Genomic DNA, 26,534 nt, shown 5'->3' with positions numbered 1-26,534 from the left:
CGATTGTCTGTAAAATTATAATCAAGTGTGCATGGGTGTGATTAGATCAGATTAGTTTCGATAATTAGTAGCATTACTTGAGAACGACAGTGTGTGTGACCCAAAAGCAGCTGGAAAATCTTGTTTAGTGTCGTCACTGATGCGCTGTAAATATGATAAGTTGGGTGAGTTCGATTAGTCACGCATGCCAATGAGCGTCGGTGTTTCCCTCCAGCAATTTAGAGGTGTGTGCATAACGCCAGTGTATGTTTTCATTGGAAACAACAATTAAAAACACAGTGTTCCAATTTCACTGAATGGAATGCCGGGGGTGGGTGTGGCAAAGGCGTTTATAGCTGGAATAACTGTCGCGCCGAGCTTCTGTCTATTGTCTAGAGTATAATAACGTAAGGTGAGCTACATCTCGCAGTCTTGTCTTGTCTTAAACGCAGACATTTTCCATTCCATTAATTTTCTGTGTCTGCCATCAGATTTCAGCATGCAACAAATCGAGTTGGAAATTGGGGAGAACCTGGAGCGCCACCGGACGGCCGGCTTCGGCCACTCCAAAGCTCTGGTGGTTCGGAGAGGGGAGCCGTTCAGAGTCAGCCTGCCCATGAAGAATCGCCCTTTCGACCCCCGCATCGACACGCTGAGGGTTAAAGTCATGCTCGGTATAGGACGTTTTGTTTGTGTTTGTTTGTCATCTTGAGCTTAGATTTAACATAAATACATTAATAATGCATCAAAATATTTATATATGTATGTATATATATATATATACATACAAACGTATATAAATATTTTGATGCATTATTAATGTATTTATGTAAAGAAGAACACTATGCAATTAATCTATTAATGTTATTAAAACCAATATTGATTTTTCAAAGAAAATATCTCTTTCTCTCCTCAGGCCGCCTGTACGTGACCATGCCCGTCACTATGTCTGAAAACTCTCCTTCGTCCCGTTGGGGGGCCTTTATGGACCTGGAGGGCCTGGATTTGACAAACCCGTCGGTGTTCATCCGCGCCCCCGCCTCAGCCTCGGTGGGCTGCTACAGTATCAAGCTGTTGTTATTCGCTCAAGACAAGCTGAAGTTTCGTGCTTCGGGCAAATTCATCCTGCTATGCAACCCCTGGTGTCGTGGTGAGTCACCCTTGAGACATTTTATTACATTTTTCTCATAATACTGTACAATTGTGAATAAACAAATGCAGGAATATGCACACAGTCTCATCCGTGCACCTTTAAAAATAGCTTGAGAACTGTTTCTAATATTTTGATTTCCTATTAAATGCTGCTCCGATCGATTGACCGCTGATCGTGATCGGACGATATCTATGGATAAGTACGCGACTGATCAACCTATGTTGATCATTGCCTTTCATTGCCGATCTCAAGAAAGAATCCCCCGCAGCTTGTACTTCGCAGCCTGCAGCGAATTAGAGACCAGCCTGTGTGCAGTGTAGTATCCACTGCTTTCCTTGACATTGCATGTGTTACGGAGCAAACCAGTAACTGTATAATACGTGTTTGTGCATTTTCGATTTGAAATGATGTCTTGTTTTTGTACAATAAAGGGATGGGAATTTGGATAGAATGTTTTTTTTATTCTAAAAAATTCATCAATTAATCAAAAAAACTGACACACTCTATTAACAGTTGGGTTAAAAAGGACCCCATTTTGTGTCACAAATGGACCGATCCACTTTCAATTTCAACTAACTTTCTGGGTTGTTTTTGCAGAAACGGCCCAAAAAATGGGTCCTTTTATACAAAACAACTCCCAATTGGGCTGTTTTTTACTAAAATAAAACCCAAAAGGTGGGTTGAATTGACAGAATTAGTGGATTGGTCCGTTTCTGACCCAAATTGGGTTAGTTTTGACTGAAGTGTTTTTAGAGTGATTAATCCATTTTAAAATAATTGCTAGTAAGCAGCTGTAAAATTGAAAATTTGATCAGAAACGGTATCTGCATTCTCACTCATGGATGATCGGTAGCGGAATCGGCAGCATAAAAACCTGATCGGAATATATATATATATATATATATATATATATATATATATATATATATATATATATATATATATATATATATATATATATATACATTTTCATCAAACATTTTTAATTAATAAAATGCATTGTTACTCTTTTTTAAATTGTAATGTAAATATACCGTACAATATTATTAAAATGATCCGTAATCAAAATATCCATGTTTGAAGGTTGGTTGTACCCATTGTTAATTTAATTGACAAGTGCAGGTCGGCGGCTCTTCAAGAGGGAGGGCTGCACGACTGTGGGATCTGTCACTGTTGACTTCATCCATGTTTTTTCATTCCTTTGAAATGCTTTGCGCTAGTCACGCAGTAGTGTCTCGACATGGCAGAAGTACATCTGTGCCATAAAGTGGACACTTGGAGACCGCCCCCCCCCAAACATCTTCGGTCATGTGCACCCCCACATAGCTCCGCCACCCAGTGGGATGATTTACATAAATATATGATACTGTACATTTATTTATAGTGTTTGATTCCGCTGCTCAAGTATTTATGAATGAATACGTTGCATTAGAACAAGCTTTCTCCCTGCGCCGCTGTTAGACGTGACCTGAGCCAGAGTAAAGTTTAGATCGACTTTCTGCCACCAAATTGTCACTCAGCCGGCTGCATCTCCAAGACACTCTTTCTGCTGGACCGGCCCGCCCATCTTTTCCAATGAAGTTTCTAAAAAAAAAAATCTTTCTTATTTGGCAGGGCAAGGCAGCAAGTTTATTTGTAGAACATAATTTGTACACAAGGCAATTCAAAGTGCTTTACAGTTACAGCTACATAACAATGACAATGACAAAGCATATAAAGTACTGTATGCATACAATACAGTAAAGTATTCATAAAATATCAACAGAACAAATGTAAATAAGTTGTCAAGACAAATGTTTACGTATTCACAGCTGACAGTGTCTACATTCCCTTCGAGGACCAGAGGGAGGAATACATCCAGAATGACTCGAGTTTGCTCTTCATGGGCACGGCTACCAACGTAGTGTCCAGACCGTGGTCCATGGACCAGGTATGAAAACAAAAAAGCGCACTTATTACACACATTATGCGCGTATAGGCCAAATTGCAGCCGTTCTTCAATCTCCGTCTTTATGCCTGCACAGTTTGAGCCACACGTCCTGGAAGCATGTCTCAACCTGCTCAATGTCAGCCCTCAGCACCAACACAATAAGAGGATGGACTACCTGTACCGCAACAACCCAGTCTACATCAGCCGGGTAGTTTCTGCCATGGTGAGTACACAATTAATCACCCAGCATTGCTGGGTATGCCCTTTGACTCACCGCCAGTCTCGACACTGGCGTCACTGCAGCCCATAAAGGAGGAACGTTGTCTGATGTGAACTATGTGTGCTGGAGAAACCTGCCAAGCAAAACAGTTTTGGACTAGTTGCAATTCAAACGAGGGGGCGGGGGGGGAAACGCCACAACAAGCAATGTGTATGGCAGGCATTACAAGCAACAAGAGAAGAATAAAGAAATGTAATCCATTTTAAACCTACTAACTTGAGCTCAACTTTGGAGAGGAGACAGGATAATTCCTGAAAAGAAGATTAAGGGTTAATGAATAATAAACATAACGTATGGCAGTAGGGAAGGTGCAGCAACTGTGAGAAAAATAAAACAAAGCATCTTTAAAACTGCTAACTTCAGCCATGTTTAAAAAAAAAAATCAGTTTTAGGGAGGGTAAAAAAACTCGTGAAAATAACATCAACTAATTAAAGGGTAAGGAATTACTGTACAGTACATGTGATGTTAGGGGAGGCTCAGCAGCTAGAATTAAAAGAACTATTCCTTTCTTAAAATGTATCCTAAGTTCATCTATGTTAATAAAAAAACAAACAAAAAAGGATTTTGGAGCAGCAAAAGAAAAACCCTGAAAATTAGTATCTGGGAATAAAGGAAAGGAATCCTGCTGGGTATTAGAAAAATCAAGTAAAAACACATTTGAACCTACTCAGCTGACTTCAGTGATGTCCAAGTAGATTGGCTTTAGAAAACTCAGGAAAAGAAGATACAGTTAACTAATTTTAAAGCTAACCTGACTGCTCTTGGAAAACACTTTCTCTAAATAAAAACTACTCCGTACTTCTTCCGTCATGTTGATAGTGCTGCTTTTCGAGTCACTTCCCTGTCGCCTCTTCCTGACCTTCCTCAACTGCGTGAAGCGGCAGTATTTTATTTGGTCTTCCTTGTGATCAACACAGATCAACTGCGAGGATGACCGCGGCGTGCTTAAGGGCAACTGGTCAGGCGACTTCAGCGGTGGGGTCCACGCCTCCACGTGGACCGGCAGCGGAACATCCTGAGGAGCTGGGCTCAGTCCGGGTACCGGCCGGTCAAGTACGGCCAGTGCTGGGTGTATGCTGCCGTCATGTGTACAGGTGATTGAGTACTCATGCAGTCGATGATGGAAGCGCGGGCGTCTTTTGTCATTTGTGATTGTTTGTAAAAAGAATGGTTCTCATGTTCCTCAATGTTGCAACGTTGTCTTTTTCAGTCATGCGCGTCCTTGGCATTCCTTGCCGCGTCGTCACCAACTTCAACTCGGCTCACGACACCAACGGCAACCTGGTCATCGAGGAGTTCTACAGCGAGACGGGAAAGAAGCTGAAGAGCACCAAAGACTCAATATGGTCAGTAGACAACCGGTAGCATGTTTCGTAAAGGGAACTGGCAAAATTAGCAGGAACAGAAGCCGCCCCGTTCATTAGCTTTTTCCTTTTGCATTCGCCACTGACGAAAACAAAACATATATCTGAAGTCTGCTAGCATAATGCTAACACTCAACGCAAAACACCATTGATGGGCTTGTGAAAATATCATCAACTTTGTGGCAGTAGCCCGTTTGCAGCAACAAATGTCGACACGCATGTGACCGAGCGGCTTCATCTTTAAGGACTAGGAAACATGGCTACGATGACTCTCGCGCACACCACGCACACACATTACATTTACACACTCATTCCTTCATTTCCAGCCCAGTTTAATATACACACTGGGCACCACATCAATCCCACTTCATTTACAGTGTCAGTAGAGCGACTGAGGGTGCATACTTACTGTAGTTGTTTTATTATGGTTTGAAACATACATTGACACACACGCTCACATTCACCAGTTACGAGACACTGCAGACGACACATGACACACCGTCTAGGAAAACAAAAAATTGGGCGTAGTTTACGAGCCGCTTAAATATATATTTTTTTCGCACGTTTCAGCTGTCGGGTGACTGAAAGTTTTTGTTTTATTAAATAACATGTTTTTTTTCATTACGTGGTAGTAGACGTGTGACCATATTTATATGAATTTATAGTGAGAACTAAAGGTGATTAAATTGCCTTTGTGCTGAAATAAAAGTAGATACATGTCTAATTGTACCAAAGGGAGGGGCTAAACACATGAGCCATTCTACCGAATTGTTTGAAGTTGCTGTCCCACAATTAAAGTCAAATTTTAAAAAACAATGAAGTGTTCAGACCTTGCATATTTAGTAATATCTTGTTACAATCTATTTTATCACAAGACATGAATTGAGATACTATTAAACTGAATGTATAAAAAGTCATCTTTTATATGTCACTTCCTATTGGGAGGTGGCTGTCCCAATCTCTAACTCCTAAATTTCAATTCATGAAAAAAATTTTAGATTTTTGCCAATTTAAAAAATACTTTACTTTTTAATAAAACATTTTGGTTGCTTTTAAATGTATTGTGAAAGATTTACATTGATTTTGTAGATTTTTTTCAAATTAGAAGTATTTATGTAAAAAAACTTGTCCCAACTTTTCATGTCACTACCGAAACGCAAAGAGTATTTGTCTGTAGGCAGGGCTTGGTTTTAGCCACATCCCCAGAAATTTCACCAGTAAGAGACATTACCTTCATATTCAACACTGGGCACATGGCGAGTAATAAGTTTACAGCATTATTAAGTTATGTGCCCTCCAAAGTCTGAAAATCAGCATGTGGTTTTTAGGACCGTCACTACCGAACACCTCATTTCGGCAATAAAAAATCTATCTCTGTACACATGCTCAAAACTGTCTGTGGTAGCCACATTGTTGAGTATTGTCAACAACTATCATAAAACGTCACTACCGAAACGGTCACTCCCGAATCATTCTGGTAGTGACAATATGATGTTTCTTTTTAAATAAAGTAAGTTTTAAATAATATAATACATAGATACATATGTCATACATATATCTTTCTGATTTTAACAATATTCTATTCCATATTTTATCTTAATTTGAAGGGAAAAATAAAACGGAAACAGTCACTACCGAAACATACAGAAAGGTTTCGGTTGTGACATAATGGTTTCGTTAATGACAATATGATGTTTATTTTTGAATAAAGTAAGTTTTAAATGATAAATCTGAAGAATATTTAATAAAGGAAAGAGAAAGATATAAGAGATGGAAGGAAGAAGGAAAGCTGAAGTCTACCAATGAAGTATCCAGCAGAGAGCTAAGGAAAGTCAGAAGAGCATGGAGCAAAAGACAAGACCACCAGAAGTCTCTAAAAAAAAAGAGAGAGGGGGAACATACATACAGGGAAATGTATGTTACAAAAATGTTTGTCATTCCAATTCAATTTTCATTTGGAAGGTGAAACCACAGTTTTTCAATGATGAAGAGCCCTGTGATGCGTGTACCCTGCTTTTGCCCTAAGTCAGCTGCCATCAACTCCAACCCCCTGCGACCCTGAGTACAGCTCAAAGCAGTAGAAAATGGAAAAAATAATGTTTCATTTGCAATCAACTGAACAGGGTTGTTATACTTGAATTCCATTCAGTGTTTTGTAAATGTAAATGTATATCCATCCATCCATCCATCCATTATCCAATCCACTTATCCTCACAAGGTTCGTGGGCGCGCTGGGTCCTAACCCAGCTGTCTTCGGGCAGTAGGCAGTGTACACCCTGGACTGGTTTCTAGCCAATCACAGGGCACACAGGGACAAACATACTCACAGGCATATATTCCTTCCTCTTTCTCTTCCAAAAACGACAACTGTTATTGCGGCTTATTGAGCTTCGAACAGACCGTCCCCTCTCTGTATTTACTCTATGTAAGTATTATACTGCCCTGCAATTGACTGGCAACCAATTCGGGCTGTCCCCCGCGGCCCGCCTAATGCCCGAAGACAGCTGGGATAGGCTCCAGCACGCCCGCTACCCTTGTGAGGAGAAGCAGTATATGGGTGAATGGATGGAAGTATTATACTGTCCTCTAGTGGCCAACACGTGCACAGCAGATGTCAATGGGCTGTCACTTGAATAGCGCTTTTGGGCAATGAAGCATTAAATCATGATGTACAAACGGTGTAATACTTTACAATGTAGTTCATTTTTTATTATTATTATGTTTTTATAAAGTACAATACTGGAAAGTGTGCTTTTAATAGAAGACAGCCACAATCTTTTTTGTTAGTTTTTTTTGTTTTGTTGTTGCAGTCAGTTTACTGATGGATGTAGCATGTGGATATAATTTTTCTTATTATAGAAATATTTTCAATGTGATGAAAACACAACAAAAAATAGCGTATCCAGTTAGAATCCACAGTTTAGCAGGTAGACACATTGCAGTTATTAATAGTGGACAGAGAAAGCTCCATTCTTCTGCAAAAACAAAGGATACTAACCTTCTCGACATGACTAACATTGACCTATCCCAAACAGGAACTTCCACGTGTGGGTGGAGTGTTGGATGACTCGTCGGGATTTGGGCAGCGACATGGATGGCTGGCAGGCTCTGGATCCCACCCCGCAGGAGAGGAGCAGAGGTTAGCAAAACAGACAGAAACAGAGACTCGAACCAAGTGTGAAGCAGACGTACTAACCACTAGGGTACCGTGCGCCCCTGTAGCGATATGTCTTCTTTAAATCCATACTGTCTTTCTGTCTTCACCAGGTGTGTTCTGCTGCGGGCCGGCTCCCGTCAAGGCCATCAAGGAGCGCCGTGTCGACCTCTTCTACGACATCCCCTTCGTCTACGCCGAGGTGAACGCCGACGTCCACACATGCGTGGTGAGCCAGGGTCGCGTGGTGAGCCGCAGCGTGGACACGGAGAGAGTGGGGCCGCTCATCTGCACCAAATCTGTGGGTTGCCCCAGGCTGCACAACATCACCAGGGATTATAAAAATATCAAAAGTAAGATCCAAAAAGCTAACAATGTGTATCGCCTTCAGGTGTACACTGCTAAAACTAAAATCTACTCTAAAATGTAATGTTCCAAGTCAAGGCAAAACACGTTTGTTTGTCCACCAAGATATTTCTTCCTATAAGGCTGGTTTTGTGAACAAGCATCTAACTTATTTCAAGCTTTTCCCCCCTAAAAAAATCTTAATAAATTAGAATTTTGGATTGAGATTTTATTATCGGGGCATGGTTTATCTTAAAATAACGTGTAGGTAGTGTAAATTAGTTTTAAGCAATTTTTTTTTTTGAAATCTGGAACATCTCCTACACAATAACAGGGGGTTGGTTCACTGTACGTTGTGTTTTTTTTGTTTTTTTTCGGCTAGCTTTATTTATGGTTGTAAGAAATCTCAAATTTTCCTGTTCTATCGGAAAATCATTTATCTTAAATAATATATTCCTAATTTTCAGAGGTGGGCATTTTACTACATTTTTCTGCTTCGTTATCATTCAGCGGCCTGGGTACACGTCCGTCATTCGTCAGTCCGTCATTTTTCGTGCTGAACCGAATTGTAACCGTCAGTTGCTGAGTCCGGCAGTTAAGTCCATCAGTTAGTCCGTCAGAAGTCTGTTGGTCCGTCAGTCGGTCCCCAAAAAAACGTTAGCAAAACGGGCGTCCAGTCCGTCACTTTGGATACGATTAGTGACGATTACTTAGAGGGGGAAAAAATCAACTTCCGTCACTGCTTAGTCCGTCTATCGTCAATCGTCAGCAAAACAGGCGTCTGTCAGTGATAGTCACCTCTGCTAATTTTACTACATTTTGTGTTTTTAAAAGGGACATCAACCCAAACATAATTTTTTCCCCAGAATATATTCTATGCAGACCCACAAATTGAGACATTCTGATTGATATTGTGTTTGTGGAATATGAGTTAAGCAGCAAAATGCACCTGCATTTTGCCATCTCAGTGGGCGGCCATTTTGTCACTTCTGTCAACTGAAAATGACATCAGAGTTGCTCAATGCTCAAGTAACGACCAATCACAGCTCACTTGTTTTCTCAAGCTGAGGCATGATTGGTTGTTACCTGAGCCCTGAGCAACATGTGATGTCATTTTCAGTCGGCAGAAGTGACAAAATGCGGGTGCATTTTGCTGCTTAACTCATATTCCACAAACACAATATCAATCAGAATGCCTTGTCTCAATTACAGAAGTGACAAAATGGCCGCCCCCTGAGATGGCTAAAAATGGGTGGATTTCTCATACTTCACAAAGGCAATATTAATCAGAAGGCCTCGTTTCAACTAGTGGGCCTGCATAGAATATATTCTGGAAAAAAAATGTTTCGGTTGACTTCCCCTCTCAACCCATTTTTTGCATTCTAAACACTTGTTTTCTTCCCAAAACAGGCCACTTTTCAACACTCTCATCAAACAGTTCCTCCCGCTCAGAATCCTCCACGCTAAGGCGAGGAACAAGTAAGAACCGCCATCCAAAATAAGTCTGCAACTGCGACATTTTAAGAACACCAACTTCTAAGTTCATTGCTTGATCTTCTAACAGGCAAGATGGCTGCCATTCTGGCACTGGATAAAACTCCCGTGGCTGGAGCGGTCATTCACATTACCTTGAAGGTCATCAACAAGCAGCCCGTTGCCAAAAGGGTGAAGGTCCACGTCAACGCGCAGATCAAAGAATACAACAGCAGCCCTGCAGACACTTTCTGGGAAATCCATAGTATGGTACAACTGGGCCCTCTGGAAGGTAGGCCACTGTTTCTATAAGAGATGGCCGTAGTCATTGATTAATTGATTGGCAATCACAGTGGTGCCTTGTCGCACGACTTTAATTAGTTCCGTGGCCACCCTTGTAACTCAAAACACGCATCTTAAATCATTTCACCCCTTTGAAATAAATGAGAATTACATTTGTCTGTACAAGCCCTCCGGCAACCCCAACAAAACTTTTTAAATGTTTTTTTTAATGAGACAAATAGCACTCTTCAGTATTATACTTATATAAAAAATACAGTAATAATAACATCATTAAAGTCTTGCTACCTTTTGTGTTCAAATAGAAATTGTTTAAAGGTTTAAAAGTAACGTTATGGCGGCCAATTAATGGCTTTTCCATTATGCGTAAGCATTAAACTAGTTAACTTTTGTAAGGCAAAGTTATCTGGTTTGGCGCTTGTTTGTTTCAGGTTCACAGCAAACTTCGAATGGGAATGTCCATCAATTTCTTACGGAAAGAACATTGCCTCTTTTCAAAAATTGTTATGATCCGCTTCTTGTTGCAAAGTTTGCTGCCAAGTAGCTACAATCAAGCTTCTAAACGCTCCTAAATCACATTTTTGGTTGCAACTCCTTCGGAACATTTAAAAGATTCAGAATCGATTCATAGGTATTAATAATCGATATTTCAAGTTAAAAAAAAGTTTTAAAAAACTAAAAGCATGTGCGTGTGTTTGTACGTCAGACGTCTGTGCTAGACTTAGCTAATCCGTGACAAGATGGCGGAACAAGCAAAACCGCATACGAGCGGCGCAAAGCCAAAGTGTGAAATATAAATCCTTGCTCTGCCTTGAGTTTTTTGATTTAAAAAAAGTACCAGTGTTTTACATGGACTATAAAATGTAAGCCAATGCAGTGACGCATCGGAATCGAATCATAGGCCTCTGAATCGGAATTGAATCGAATTGGGAGCCTTAGAATCATAATCGGATCAAATCGTGAGGTACCCATAGATTCCCACTCCAACCCAAAATATAGCTTGTTCCTTGAAAAAGGTATAAGATGGGCCTCAAGTTGAGGTACTACTGTATTCATTTGCTTGATTGTTCATTTGAATGTGCAGAAAATGAAGCAAAAATAAAACACAAAATGAGTGATTCACTGTCAACTACATTAGCTTGTTGTCTAAAGAAGTACAGCATGATGAGTGAGAAACTGTCACCACAAAATTATTCAAATTCAATATGAGCTTCTGAATTCATTGGCTAAGTAATGAATATTGATAATGTAATTATATTAAGAAACACATTTGATTTAATTTTCATTTATACTGTAATTAATTTCTTATTCATTGCATTTATATTTTTTGTTTACAGTATATTGTAATCAATTTGACCATTTATTTGTTATTCAATTTTATTCATGTTTATTTATTTTTTTTAATAGTGTAATTTATTTGAGCATTTTAATTTAATTTATTAATATGAGTGAGTTGGTATGACCCAGTATTAACAATGTTTAAAGTTCCACATTTAATCTGAATGAATTGATCCTTGAAACATAGTGAAACGTCCTTGTGTGTGTGTTTGCGTGTGTGCAGCGAAGCTTCTTAAGCATCAGATCCTTCCGAACCAGTACGAGGACGTGGTGGGGGACGACCTGATCAACCTGGCGGCGGTCCTGGAGGACGTGGCCACACACGAGCGCGTGCTGGCCTTCGAGGAGTTCAATGTGGCCACTCCGGAGCTCCTCATTCAGGTACACGCGCACATTCAAACAATATAGAAATACGCCCTATGTTACTATAGCATTTACAGCACTTACAATTCTTTAATAGTCTTAAAACACACTTTTAAAATGATACAAACAGATTTAAACATGTATAACATATTGACAGAACGGTGCCAATGAATAACATAAATACTGTACAACGTGTACTCGTGACGACTCACGACAATGATGATGATGAAACTGCCATACTCCCCTTTCAACGCTGAAATAAAGGTGTCTTCTTTGTAAAAAAAAAATTGGCAAAGGTATCATGTGTTGAAGTTGACCGTCAAATCTTTGGCCTGCATAGTAAGTAGTACAATTGCGTATGACCATAGTCTCAGCCCGTCTACATCGGTGACTTTTTTTCGTTTTTGTGACAAACATGGGCATGTGAGCATTTTTTCTGGCTGGCTGTGTTTCTTCTTTTGTATACCTGGGTGGCTCCGCCCATCGCGTTTTGGAACTGCAGTGCAGATCCATGTCAGGATGCCACTCCGCTAACATTGCATTCGGTCCAGGATGGGAAAATGTGGAAGTGAATCCACGATGCGTCCACTGACAGAATATAACACAACACAACAAAACACGCTCTGTTTGGCTAACTTTTCGTGATGCCTGTGATTTTAACTCAAAACGGCGTCGCAAAATTTCGGGCACACAGCGAAAATACACAATTATTCACACTTAGAAAAAATTCCATGAAACCAGAACCCAGGATGGAGAGGTTTTGCTCTACATTTAATTCTATACAGTGGAATCTCGATTCTCATGATTAATACGTTCACGCAGTCTAATTAAAAAACAAATTGCCAGGAGACCAAATGCAGAAAACAGATGAGCTATGTCGGTTGCAATTTGAGTCCAATGGCATTTGGACATCAATTTTAGTCGAGCAGTTTTGGCCAAAATGGCAGCCGCCTAAAATGGATGAACATGGATGGAGTAATCTGCTTAATTCTTACTCCACGAGCACATTAGTCAAAATACTGTGTTTGTATGAGTCGGGGCACGTAGAACATATTATTGCAAAGAAAATGTTTGCCTTTACTGGATGGATGGATTGTTGAGGTGTACCTAAGGAATTGGGTTTTAATGCTGCTTCTCCCTTCAGATTGAAAACGAAAACAACTTGGCAGTGAACCAGGAGCAGAGTGCCAGCGTGATCTTTACTAACCCGTTCTCGCATCCCGTAAACGGCGTGCTGAGTGTGTCCGGCGCCGGCCTCCTCCAAGGCCACGCCAACTTCAGGTAAGTCGCCATTTCCTCCTTCTTTCAACTCGGTAAGATGATAAGAGTGTGGAAGTTTTTTCGATGGACAAAGTGAAGCAGCATTAGTCATACTTTAATTGTTATGCTTATCACAAGGAATAATTGTTAGCCTCTTCCGACAGCCACCGCACACATTGTTATTTTGTGAAAATGTTCTGGTGTTGAGTGTAGAATGAAACCCATTTCACCCAATATTGTATGAGTCAATCCTTTCAGTAACATTACATAAAAAAAAGAAAATGTAGTTCTCCTGGTTTTCAATTAGGGATGGGTGAATACCAGGTATCAGTTTTGGGCCAATAACAGCCTTTTTTCAAGGTATCGAGTAAAAAAAAAAAAATCACATAGAGTAAGTCCTACTTTCCAGTAGTTGGGTCGCTACACTGCAGTCGTTTGACAAATCGACAAATCATCGTATGCATCAGAAAGAAAGTTCACAATTATCTGTCATTGTGTTAAATGAAATTATATCCATCAAAATTACTAGTGGTATCGGTGCTTGGTATCTGTTTAAAAAAAAAAAAATCCATCATTAAATTTCAATTGGCCAAAAGGGGCCATGATAGAGCCACAAGTAAAATTTGTAGTAAACAGTACATTATTGGTTGATGATAATTAAAGAGATGTTTTTTTCTTGTTTTTCAGGATGTTCCCGCTGCATCCAGGAGGAAGTGGAAAGCAACGCATCACCTTTGTCCCCAGCATGACAGGAACTCGGATGCTTCAGGCCTCGCTGACCCTCTCAAACAAGTCCACTGTCAGAGGATTCAAGATGGTCTCCGTCCGCCCGCTTTAGATCAAAATGTTTTTTGATTAACCATCAAATGTGAATGCCGTCAGACACTTGCAATTCAGCTTCTTTTAAATTGCCGAGCTCTGACATAGTTGTTTTTGTTCATATTAAAATATGTATTACGGTATATGCACACTGCTTCACCTTGGAAGCTAATTATTGCCACTAAATGATAAACAATTCATTTAATCTTAAACTGTTAAAGTATGTCCTTAAAATAGTGATGAATGAGTGTATATTCTTTTATATGTATTGTAGTATTTAGTAATTTATAAAATTGTACTTGGAAATAAAATCATTTGTTAAAATTCCTGGTATTTATTTAATCTTCTGAAAATTCACATTTAACCACATTTATTTTAATGTATACAATTAATCTTTACAACACATAGAAATTGATCATGTTTTATGTATCTAATAGTGTTGCGTCAGGAAGGGCATCCGGCATAAAATACTTTGCCAACTCAATGATGCGAATAGAGCGTGCACTTGATTCGCTGTGGCGACCCCTGAGGGAAAAAGCCGAAAGGATAACAACAATGTTGGTTTGCTGTTCAGCAGTTTTGTGCCAGCCATCCTTGAATGGTATTTTTTTTTTTATATACAAGAGAGTCCTTTTTACAGTACTGGGAAAAAAAATCTCAGTATGTGGTTGTTTTGTAGTTGTTTTCTGTTCAAATCCTTTGTTTTTGGGTTAGGATAGTGCACATTTTATTCTTGCATTGAGAAATGTATTAAGAAAAATGAAATATATTAAGAGCATGTAGTTTGCAGGCATGCGCATATTTTGCCCATATCTAAAATGGCATTTTTGTCATACATCATACGTGGCCCCACCGAGTAGCACTGATGAAAAATGGTGGCCCCCTCCAGCATTTAAGTTGGCCATCCCTGAGATGAGTCCTCCAAATGGTGCAATTAACTTATTTTTTTATTTGTCTATTTGAACCGCGTGTCAAAACAAATGGAGCACAAAGCATTATATACACATCATCATAGCTAAGCTGACAGGCACATGCGTGACCTTAACAGTCTGTCTAATTTACAAAAGAGGCAATTCGGGAGACAAAAGGAGGGTTAAAAAGCACAAAAGCGAACAAACATTTACATCCCGAAACAAGGCAGTGGAAACAGAAGAAACTTCTCATCTCTTCCATTTTTTTGGAGGCAATTTCATGAATGACAATAAATAGCTCACTTTTTAACTGGTAGGATTTCTCCTAGCCTCTATGACGCATTCCCCCCACCCCCCTAACAAATCTATGTCATTACTTGGGGACTTCAAATCAAGAATCAAATCAAGAGATGTCATTCTTTAAACTGAGATGAATTGAATTGAAGAGACAGCGAAGAAAAAAAAAAGACATTTCAAGAAGTTCCCTGGGGTGAGCACTGAAGCTTTGGTCCTCTCGCCGTTTGTTTTGGTCATTTTCAACATTCAAACTTTCCGCCGACTTGACTCAGCAACACTGACTGGGAATCATCAGTCTCATTTTGTTCAAGAGTAAAGGAGTTTTTAGTGATGGTGGTGTGTGTGTGTGTGTGTGTGGGTGTGTGTGCATGGGGAGGAGCATGGGTGGTGGTTGACGCCATCTACAGGTAGTCCAGCTCCAGTGCGTGGCTCAGAGCCTCCAGGTCGGCTCGGCAGGACACCCTCCAGAAGGGCATGTTTTTCTGAGGACGCGTAAAAGGACACGTTTTAATGTATCCAGTACATTACGAAAGCAAAATTTCATATCATGATTATCACAACAAATATCATCACAGGTATTAAAACCATTTCAACATATGATTTTCCTTCGAAAAATGACAAACTCAACATCGTTGTGTAGTTTTTTTGACATTAGAAAAATTTTAACAAAACAGCTACGACAGAGTTAATTTTTATACATCGTATCGAAATGAGAGGACAGTATGGAAATGTTTTTATTCAATTTAGATTTAGGTCTATATTTAATTGGTTTATTTATAGTTAAAATTTAGATTCAACATTTATATTTAGACTTAACCTTTATTCATCCATTTTCCAAACCTTTTGTTATTTTTTTAGGTTTAAAGTTTAATATTTGGATTTAACTATTTAAGGTGACAAAGATTGTAAATGTGTCTCTAAATGTCACCCGAAAAGCTAAATGTGAGAAAAAAAATGCTGCTTTTCAGCATGAGCCACTTTACAAACGGTGCCCCCATACAGGTACGCTACATTCAACGTCATAGTGAGTTTTTTATTTTTTTTTAAATCATTTGTTTCCATTCCACTCCCTAGAAATACAGCGATACGTGAAACCCATCCGTGGTGCAAAAAAGGTTGGGGACTGCTGTACAAAGGCGATTCATTGACTTTGACTAGGCTTTTATCACACTATAGTCGATGAGAATTTTTTTGAGTTGTTCAACCCCTTGTTGAGACACAATAAAAATTTGAAAGTGAGCCTCACCTTCTTGGCCACCGTCTCCTCTTCGGTTCCGTCTCCGACCACCACGTAGACGGCTCTCCTGCCAAACCTCTGAGAGATGCGATCGAAGCAGCTCTCCTTGCCTGCCACAGGCACCAATGACACATTGTCATTTTAAGAAAAGATTGAGCATGCATGTTTCTGTTTTCTTTTTCCCCCCGCACTCACTCACCGATCTTGGTGGCACTGTAGATGTTCTCTATGGGAAAGGCGGCTCCCAGACCATACAGTAGCACTTTGGAGAGGGCCGGGACCAGCTGGGTGGTGGTCACCAGCACGTTCACGCAGTTGGGCCTAAGATCACACGGATGACGCACTCAATTTGATGCTAAGTCAGCGATCAAGGATTCAACGTTCCTCATATATTGTACAGTGGGTACAGAAAGTCTACACACCCCGGTTCAAATGCCAGGTTTTTGTGTTATTAAAAAATATGGGACCAAGGTAAATCATTTCCTATAAATGTGAGCTATATCCTATAGAGCCAACTAGAACAGCTGAATTTCATTTAGGGTTAGTCTTTAAATTGAGGCAAGTGAAATTTAACATGCATTTGAATGTTATGGATGTTATTATGCCATAAATGTAAAGTACCGTATTCATATTTTGAAGACGTCCCAATTTAAACTACTGTTTTGCCCCCAAAATACAAGTTGGTTTTTTTACAGTGTAGGTGATCTTGACAGGTTATCACGTCGAAAAAGATGGCTGTCTAAAAAGCCAAAGCAAAAGCCAAATTAGTCAACTGACCTAGTGCTGATGAGCGCCAGAGCCTTGAGCGCTTGGGTGAGCCACAGGTCAGTGAGGATCTCCATCTCCCGTCTCAGCTGGAGCCACTCCTCCCGCTTGGGGCTTCCCAGCAAACCTGACCACCAGGGGGCGGTACAAGCGTCAACGTGAGAACGTGACAGAGTTTGCAGACAATTGAATGGAAGCTGCAAATCATTTAGTTAATTACAAGACACTTGATCCGTAATTACAGCTCATTGTGGCTTATGATAATGTCACTGTAAGACAGGTTTTCGTTTGTTGTCCTTTGTGTCCTCTCTCTGAACTTACAAGTTGTTCAACAGCCCACTTTCATTTTGGTAGAATTCAATGTGTATTTTTCTTTGAATTGTAAACAAAAACTTCAAGTTGTTGGACTGCGTTTTGTCCTTTAAACTTTAATTGAGATTCGGAAGGTGTTAGACAGTGTATTTTTCTTTCATTTTAGGAATTCCAAGTTGTTAAACAAGCATTTTCTTTCAAATGTATTTTGAAATTTCAAGAAAAATACAGTGTCTAACCACGGCTTGGAATTTCTTGTAATTATCTTTAAATTGTAGGTGATGTTTAAGGAAACAACAACCTCATTTTACTGTAATCTAATTTAACAAATTTCAGGCACGGTGAGTTTGACACTGTAATTTTTCTTCAAACTGAAGGTAAATTCCCATATTGTTAGCATATTTTAGGATGAAGTTGAAATTATTATAATTTTTTTTTAGTCAGTGTGTTATCTTTAATTTTAGGTGAAATTACATTTTTTTAAATAGCTGGTGAAATTCCAAGTTGTTTGAAAGCATAGTTTTCTTTAAACATTCAAAGAAATTTCAAGCTGTTAAACAGTGTATTTTCGTGTATTCGTCGGTGACATTTTATGTTCTTGATGTGTTTTCCTTTACAATTTAGGTGACATTAGACATTTTTAGACAGTGTATTTCTTTCAATTATAAGCGAAATTCCAAGTGGTTCAGATGTTTTCCTGTAAATATCAGATACAATTTCAAGTTGCGGAACAACAAAATGTCTTTGAAATTTTGGGTGAAACTTCTAGTGTTTAGTGTAGTTTATAAAAAGAAAAAAGCAACAAAGGAAAAAAAGGAGGAAAAAATCCATTTTTCATCCCCTTTCCTAATTCTCATGTAACCAAACCAAGCAAGAGCTAACTGAACATTACACTAAACGGAGTAAAGGCCTTACCTCCGACATTATTTTTGTAGGTGTTGTAAATCTCCTTGACCCGCCGGTATCGGAACGCCAACTTCCTCATCCAGTCCACTCCTCCGTGAACCCCCGAGCCCAGGCACAGGGAGCCGGCCCCCGCCGGGCTCTGGAAGCCGTCTGTCGTGAAATTGTATGTGCTGCAATACAAAACGGCCGCTTGATATACAGTAACCTATATAACATTGAAACCACAAGTGATCCTAACAATTAATTATGAACGTTCAGTTGATTGTTGACTGCAAATTTTCAGTAAAATTGAATGAAATGGTCTCTGATATGACAGATCATAAAAAGGTGTTTTGCAGTGCAATTTCCCCACATTTCCATATGGGGCGCTAATGAGGACCTTATGTCATGCTACAGGGACAAGAGGTCACATATACTGTAGATCAGGGGTGCCCATTACGTCGATCGCGATCGCAAAGGCATCGTGGGTAGATCACCAGCCTATCATCCGTCCTCACTTCTGTATCGCTACGTTCACACCAACTGTGTCGGGAGCGTTTCTGGCGGTGCGTTTCAATTGGAAATAAATGTAGTTAGCGCGGGCGGGCGCGGTTGCGTGCGGTGTGGCGCGAATGATGCGTTTGAAAATCCGCCCATTCGGTCCACTCGGCGTGTATAAACAAGTCACCTTTTTTGCCATTCCGCCTCGCGGCAGCCATTCGCCATCGGCCATACGTCATACATAGCGTCCTGTTCACTCGGCGCCTTCTTTTTTTAAACAGTTCTTAAACTTTACAGACAGCAATATTTATAGCATTGATAGCATTAGCATAGTGTAAAAAGTTGACTTGTTTAATAAATGTTTACGTGCCGAATGGAGCGAATGGGCGGATTGTTGTTGCTGCAAATCTGCTTGAGGCTGGCTGTCAGCAGCTACTGTCCGGACTATGCGTCCCTGGCTGATTCCATTCAATGCAAGTCATCAGAGTAAGGTACAAACATTGTTTTGTTGTATTGTGCTATATAGGTTGATGCAGTCATGCAAGGTACACCAGCATATACAGTACATATAAAAATAATTCTCAATATATTTATAAATAATGTGTTTTGCATTTTTAGTAGGTGGTAGGTCATTTTGACTCGGTCATGTCATAAGTAGCTCTCAGGCTGAAAATGTGGGGGCACCCCTGCTGTAGATAAACAATAAACAAAATGTCCACTGTGAGTTCAAACAGGAATGAAATTATCACAGAAAGTCACAGAAACAGTGCATGGAATATAAAGAGAATTCTAAAGAATGAATGTGGTGACACAGCCCCATAAATGGGCTTCTATTTTTACTTTTAACTCACTTCAAAAACATGAAGCATGGTTTTATACCTCAGGTCCTGACCGTTGTCGTCCGACGCCACGTCGTCGATATGGACCTGGTCACACTCCTAACAAACGAAAAGGAAAAAGACACAAATGTAGAATAAAAAGCTAAGCATGATTATCCCTGCAAATGCTCGTAAAATTGATTGAATGTATTTCCCTTCTTATTTTGAGGTGAAACTCCAAGGAGACTTTCAGTTAAGGTATTATTACAAGTTGTCCAACAGCACATTTTCCTTTCAATTAATGAGCATTTTTCACATTTTAACACAAATAAAAAACGATTTTAAATTTAAGTAAAATAACTATGTATATTTCTAGAAATTTGCCTTGCAATTCCATCAGCCCACGGGTGGGCTTTCGCGTCGTGCCCGCGGGACTTGCTAAACACAGAACAACTTCGAAGTAGTCCCGGGCATGTTATATATGGTTAGAAAACTGAGTTTCCGCAAATTCGAATGATACCAAACATTAAAAGATACAATCATATCTGCAGGCTCGGCGAGCGTTTAAGTCAAAACAATCGCTAACACACAAAAAAATACGGAACACACCATTTCAGCCTCAAATGTCCGACACAATTTCATAATCCATCAGAAATAATCATATTACATCAACAAGGGTCCAGTAAAAGTATTCCAGTAATATAGTTAGTCCACACAAGCCTGACATCCACAAAGCCACGTTATTAGCTGCTCCAACCGTTATATGTTGCCATCAGATACGCATATTTTGTACATATTTTCCATCATAGATTGAGTTAGCTTTGACGATTCAGCCACACGAGATTTCAAAACATAAGATGGACCTTATGTTTGTTTGATTGATTGCTTACTTGATCCAATAAACAAATGTTTCCCGTGTCAGGAGTACAACAACAGCCAATGAACAAATTAGAAATTGGAAACAAATTAAAATAGCACCAAGTCTTAATTTTCATTGGAACTCATGATTGTTGAAGCATTCCACAATAGCAGCCTTTTCCCCTACGTATGTGATAAGGGTGGGAATCTATGAGTACCTCACGATTCGATTCGATTCCGATGCATCACTACAATGGCTTACATTTTATAGTTAATCTAAAACACCGGTACCTTTTTTTTTTTAAAAACAATTGCATAACTCAAGGAAGAGTAAGGATTTATAGTTCAGTTGTTTACATGCGTCAACACAAATTTCAAAAAGTGCCAATGGCAGCATGTGTTGCAACAAATGTCTGTAACTTCTCCTATAAAAAATGATCAAAACATATTTAAACTTAATTTAGCGTAACCTGTATTTTAATACTTTAAGTGCAATATGCATCGTCTGATTGACATTACTGTGTAACTTAGCAATGAACGCTGCTTTTATTTAAGCTAATGTAGCACCTGGTGTCATATACTTTCTTTTAAATGATATTGCAATTTTCCCTGCGATTGGCTGGCAACCAATTCAGGATGTACCTTCTGCCCGAAGACAGCACCCCCGTGACTCTCGTGAGGATAAAGCGGTTTAGATAATGGATGATGGATGATATTTCAATTGGTGACCTTTATTTCACATGTAGTTTATGTTAGACGTGATATTGTGTTTATTGATATTACAGCAGAGGGCAGTGTTGAACATTGTGTGAAAAATGACTGTTGGTGAAGTGAACCAGAGAGCAAGAATGTCCCTGGGCGGACAAAAACAAAAGAGAACGAGACTGAAGAAAGAAAAAGGCGCGCAGTGCTGTAGCGATATAGCTGATATAAGTACTGTACTGTGTATTTCCTCTGTTAAAGAGCAACAAAAGTTCGCGCTCGTTCCACAGCTTACTGTGAGTTGTGTAATTAACACTAACATTAAGCCCTGAAAAATTGCCATCAAACAGAACAGCTTTATTATTCGAAATATAAAGCAGCATATTTTGTAACAATAAATAACAGACTTTAAACTGTTAATCTTGCATATGGTGTGCATATTCTAGGTTTTTGTGTGAGGAAAGACGCAATCTACATGCTCTGCGGGAATTTTATATACAGCGTCACTGTGCAACGGGGCTTCCTTCCACAACCGATTCGGGCGCAAATCTGATGCAATGTACTCTGCAATGGATTGGGTAATTTTTCTTAGTCTTTCGGGGTTTGGTGGGAGAGTTGCGAGAGCACCTGACAGAGTAAGTTTAGTCGGCTGTTATCATCTCCGACGGGTCGCAGCACTCAACTCTGGGTGGTAAACGTGTCACCTTTGTTGGGTTCCCGAAATGTTTTTTATCAACGTCTCACACTTAATAAATAAACGAAATGTCTCCAAACCGATGCTTTTAACGAGGATTGCGCCGCTCGTGTGAGGTTTTGTTTTTCCCGCCATCTTGTCACGTAAGCCTGGGCACAGATGTCTGACGTATACGCACGTAATCGCTTGCACATCTTTTATTCATTTTATTTTATACTTAAAACATTGATTATTAATAACTCCGAATCGATGCAGAATCGTTTTAATAAAACAAACGATGCATTGAAAAAACGATTATCGTTCCCACCCCTTGTATGTTAACATGGTTGCAATTGGATCACCCAAATGGCACACTTTTGGTTCGCCTGGACATCCGCTTTTGTAAAACTTGTGTAAAATGCGAATTTTCTGTCGTATTATTGTCAAATTTTAAATGGAATTGGAGGAGCCTTTGAGCTGTAATCCTGTTGTGTTAAAAAAAAAAGAGGCGGACATAAAATCCGCCTTCTTTTATGTATTCAAACTTCAAAGCCAGTAGCACTTAAAAAGATTCTGATAGTTGAGGAGAAAAATTCAAAGTGTTATCCTCAAAAAGAGACCAAAACTATGCTGATACTCCAATAGTACAGCTGTGAATCTCAGCTGTGTGGGATATTGCACATGCCCCTAATAAACATCACCTGTGGGCTTAACCAGCAAACAAACAGAACTAGTTGACAACATGAATGAGTGTTAATGTGATTAACAATACAATCACAACACCTCAAAGCCATCCCCAGCTAGCACGCTAACTAACATACCTCGTACGAGCAGGCAGACGCTACCTCATCTTCCCTGCACGCATACCTCAAGTCTCAGGGGCGCCGAACCGACGCCCACCATGTGGAGACCCCTGCACAGCTGCTACTGTGTATGTGCGCAACATGGAGGGGGGAGTGGAAGCACAACAGCCACCATGTGACCTCATTAAGTGGTCCAGCCACCTTTCATTGATGATTATTTAGCATGTTTGTTATGTTGTAGCTTGTTGGTGCTAAAAACAAACAAAAAAAAACATCTGGAGTGTTCTCCCATTTTCACGCAGGATCTCTGGTGCTCAGCCAGTGAGAAGAAGTTTCTTAGTAATCATTTCTAGGCGATTTCCCCCCAAACGTTGGAATTAATTATTGAGGCACACACAGCGCTATCGAGGCTTACTCACTCCCTGGCTACAACAAACGATATTTTGAAAACAATAGATTGTAATCTCTTCCAAGTTTCATGCCAGTACATCAATGTTTATTTACAACAAAAGCACACACTGTATGAATGTTGTGACACTCCAGAACACTAACAGCACTCTCTCTCACCTGTTTTCTCAAGCTGAGCCATGATTGCTCGTTACCTGAACCCTGAGCAACTCTCATGTCACTTTCAGTCGACAGAAGTGACAAAATGGCCGCCCCCTGAGATGGCTAAAAACGGGTGGATTTTGCTATTTAACTCATATTCCACAAGAGATGGGAAAAGTACTGACATTTTGCACTTGAGTAAAAGTACAAATACCTGTATAAAAATGACTCTGGCAAAAGTACTCAGTCAAATAATTACTCAAGTAAAAATAAAAAAGTACAGGCTCTAAAATGTGACAAAAATAAAAGTAAAATAAAATTAAAAAGTAGTAAAAAGTTTTACAGGATGTTTCTTCTTCATGTCATATAATTTGAAGGCTATTCAATTTGAAAGGTCATCACTTAAAACTCATTCACTGCAAGACATTTTCGGACCCTCTTTTACGCTCACATTTGAAAAAAATAGAAAAAAATATAAATATCAGAGGCGGCACGGTGGTCGACTGGTTAGCACGTCCGCCTCACAGTTCAGAGGTCGTGGGTTCGATCCCGGCTCCGGCCTCCCTGTGTGGAGTTTGCATGTTCTCCCCGTGCCTGCGTGGGTTTTCTCCGGGCACTCCGGTTTCCTCCCACATTCCAAAAACATGCATGGTAAGTTGATTGGATACTCTAAATTGCCCCTAGGTGTGATTGTGAGTGCGGATGTTTGTCTCTGTGTGCCCTGTGATTGGCTGGCAACCAGTTCAGGGTGTCCCCCGCCTACTGCCCAAAGACAGCTGGGATAGGCTCCAGCACGCCCCGCGACCCTTGTGAGGAGAAGCGGTACAGATAATGGATGGATGGATAAATATCAGAAATATAAATTTCTGGGATTGAATGTCTGACCTGTTAAAAGACAAATAAATTTGTCTTTGGCAGTGAATGAGCTAACACACTCTTTAACCCATTAAGGGGGGGAGCGCATAACCGCGTTTCTACCACTAGAGCCGGGAGCGCTTTTGGGTCTTGCTACCCTTAAAGCCGAGAGCGCGTACACGTAATTTTCTTTGTATTATTTAATTATTGGTCTCTTAACCAATAAAATGCATCAGAATAGACATGTGACAATATCGTAAGCCCGCGGCGGATGTTCCGGTATTCTTGCGACTCATAATGGCGGTTGACAGTCGATCGTGGGAGCTCTGAAATGTGTAACGGCACTGATATAGACGACGCGCTTGTGGACTTTGAACCAGTAGAACCAGCCGAACATGACATATAGTTAAGATATATGTTTGTAGACAATGACAAAATCGACGTCTTTGTAACAGAATAGAGGATGGATTTACCACTCTATTTTTTACATTAAAAATAGTGCGTTAAGTGCTTACTGACACTTTATTTTTACATCTTTGATTGAAACAGTAAAAATGAATAAAATCGGGCCTGTGTGCAAGCCACATGTCTAAGGTCTAAAATTCTTTTGGAATTGTGTTTCTGTCTGCTACAGGGGCTGAGATATTAATTATTTTGTACGTGTTGAATATCTGGGAACACTTCAGGTTTTCAGGGTAATTCCAAAGACGACGTTAGGTTTTGGGGAGCTGTTGAGCCAGGCGCTTTAGGCCTTAATGGGTTAAACTGACTGGATTGTTTTTTTTTGGGTTCTGAAACTTCAAAATTTCAAGTTGTTCCTGAGAACAAACAAATGAAACCAAATGGTCTTCCACACAACTGTAGTATGTTAGGCTAAACTAACATCATTAACCATGGTCAAGCTAACGAAATTGTAATCATTTAGCTTTACCTCGACATGTTTTCTCAGATTAGATGGGGAATTATTGTAGGTGGGAAGCTCAGGACTCTGGGTTTACACAAGACAATGAATTCGCTAAGAATCGTTCGTCAGCACACTCCACTTCGTCGATCCTTTTTCTTCTTCTCACCTTCCAATTAAATTCTTCTGTAGCGAGTAGCATAGCGTCTTCTCGGGTGATGTCATAGCTTGAGATAGAGCTAATTACAAGCTGGGATGTCCCAGATCGGTGATCTGCCAAATTGTCCTACTCCATCGAAACTTCCTATCGGAGGCTGAGGAGACAGCCCTCAACCTACCCCTCAACCTAACCCTAAACTCAACCTAACATCACCTCACTATCGGCCAGAGCTGGGCATTTTACTGAGCGCCTGTCATTAGTCATCCGTCAGCAGTGGGTACCCTTCTGGTACTTCCTAACCTTTTTTTTTTCAAGAATATGTTCAAACATGCATATTTTTTTCAAGAATATGTTCTATGCAAGCCCACTAGTTGAAACAAGCCATTCTGATAAATATTGCATTTGTGGAATAAGAGTTAATCCACCTATTTTCATCAATCTCTGGGGGCGGCCATTTTGTCATATCTGTCCACTGAAAATGACATCACAACTGCTCAGGTAACGACCAATCACGACTGACCAGTTTTCTGAAGCTGAGCAGTGATTGGTTGTTACCTGAGCCCTGTGCAGTTGTGATGTCATTTTCAATCGACAGAAGTGACAAAATGGCCGCATCTGAGATGGCTAAAAAGGGACGGATTTTGTTGCTTAACTCATATTCCACAAACGAAATATTAATCAGAATGCCGTGTTTCAACTAGTGGGCCTGCTGGGAAAATATTCTAGAAAAAAATGTGTTTGGGTTGATTTCCTCTTTTAGGACCAGCAGCTACTTCGTCACGCCCTCAAAACGTATGAATTATAGACTCAAATTTCTATGAATTGTAAGTGAAATTCCAAGTTGTTAGAAATATATTTAACATTTTTCTTTAAAGCGGAAGTCAACCAAGTCAAGTCAAGTCACTAAACACCATATTTCTCGATAAACTTTAGGTGAAATTCCAAGTTGTTGGACAGTGTATTTTAAAGGAAATTTGACTTTAACTTGACACCTAATTTTCCTTCAGGTTTTAGGTTAAATTCCAAGTTGCTTGCTAATAAACAGTAATGTAAGGCTTTTCGCGTGTGAATTTGAAGACAAAGCAGGTGGAGACGTCCTTGACAGCCTTAATACGAGTCTGTGAGTGGTGACACGGCAGAGACGAGATAATTGCACCTTAAGACTTTAGCAGCAGTTGTCAGCCACATGCTGTTGCTGCTTAAGAGATTTAAGTGAAGCCTGAAAACAATGAGAAAAAAGAAAAACGGGTTTTGTTGGCTCCTTTCCGTCCGTTCATTCTCTCCTCCGCCCACTCTACTAATGTTTCTGTCACACACACACACACACAAACTCTTTTTCATCTGTTTGACAAGCACGCACACATCATTCACAAGCTTATTGTGCGTTAAGTAATTCATTGTTTTACAGGTACAAGCTTAGCTGCTAATGCTACTAGTAACAAAACTTGCCATTATTTTGATTGAAAAAGTCACAGTAGTATTCAAGGAACAATGTTCATTTATTGTGCGTATAAAGTCATCACCCAGATTGGTGCTACTAATATTTTG

The 26,534-nt window shown here is 39.9% G+C and overlaps 2 protein-coding genes across 3 annotated transcripts in view; one reads left to right on the top strand and one right to left on the bottom strand.

Moving 5' to 3' along the window:
• The first annotated feature begins 405 nt into the window (after window positions 1-405).
• On the top strand, window positions 406-14,083 carry LOC147141690 (protein-glutamine gamma-glutamyltransferase 5-like). The gene is given in 14 exon segments (XM_086041434.1): window positions 406-653; window positions 896-1,129; window positions 2,944-3,062; window positions 3,157-3,285; window positions 4,261-4,351; window positions 4,354-4,437; window positions 4,554-4,689; window positions 7,743-7,846; window positions 7,975-8,214; window positions 9,617-9,685; window positions 9,771-9,971; window positions 11,541-11,698; window positions 12,825-12,961; window positions 13,628-14,083. Coding segments are annotated over 14 exon segments (2,028 nt in total). The 5' UTR covers window positions 406-478; the 3' UTR covers window positions 13,779-14,083.
• Window positions 14,084-14,688: 605 nt separating this feature from the next.
• The window catches only part of eya2 (EYA transcriptional coactivator and phosphatase 2), a 47,462-nt gene continuing 35,616 nt past the window's right edge, over window positions 14,689-26,534 (bottom strand). For both annotated transcript variants that reach the window (XM_086040499.1, XM_086040500.1), the window contains exons 11-16: window positions 19,547-19,605; window positions 18,197-18,357; window positions 16,982-17,096; window positions 16,404-16,525; window positions 16,214-16,314; window positions 14,689-15,449 (exon numbers count right to left, since the gene is read on the bottom strand). In XM_086040499.1, the coding sequence (XP_085896625.1) occupies window positions 15,369-15,449; window positions 16,214-16,314; window positions 16,404-16,525; window positions 16,982-17,096; window positions 18,197-18,357; window positions 19,547-19,605 (639 nt within the window). In that variant the 3' untranslated portion in view covers window positions 14,689-15,368. The remainder of the gene's footprint in view (window positions 15,450-16,213; window positions 16,315-16,403; window positions 16,526-16,981; window positions 17,097-18,196; window positions 18,358-19,546; window positions 19,606-26,534) is intronic.

This window comes from Filicampus tigris, chromosome 9 (assembly GCF_054856515.1).
Source record: "Filicampus tigris isolate MCC_2025a chromosome 9, RoL_Ftig_1.0, whole genome shotgun sequence".
NCBI classification, from domain to species: Eukaryota; Metazoa; Chordata; class Actinopteri; order Syngnathiformes; family Syngnathidae; genus Filicampus; species Filicampus tigris.
This window is presented reverse-complemented; position numbering and strand designations above follow the sequence as displayed.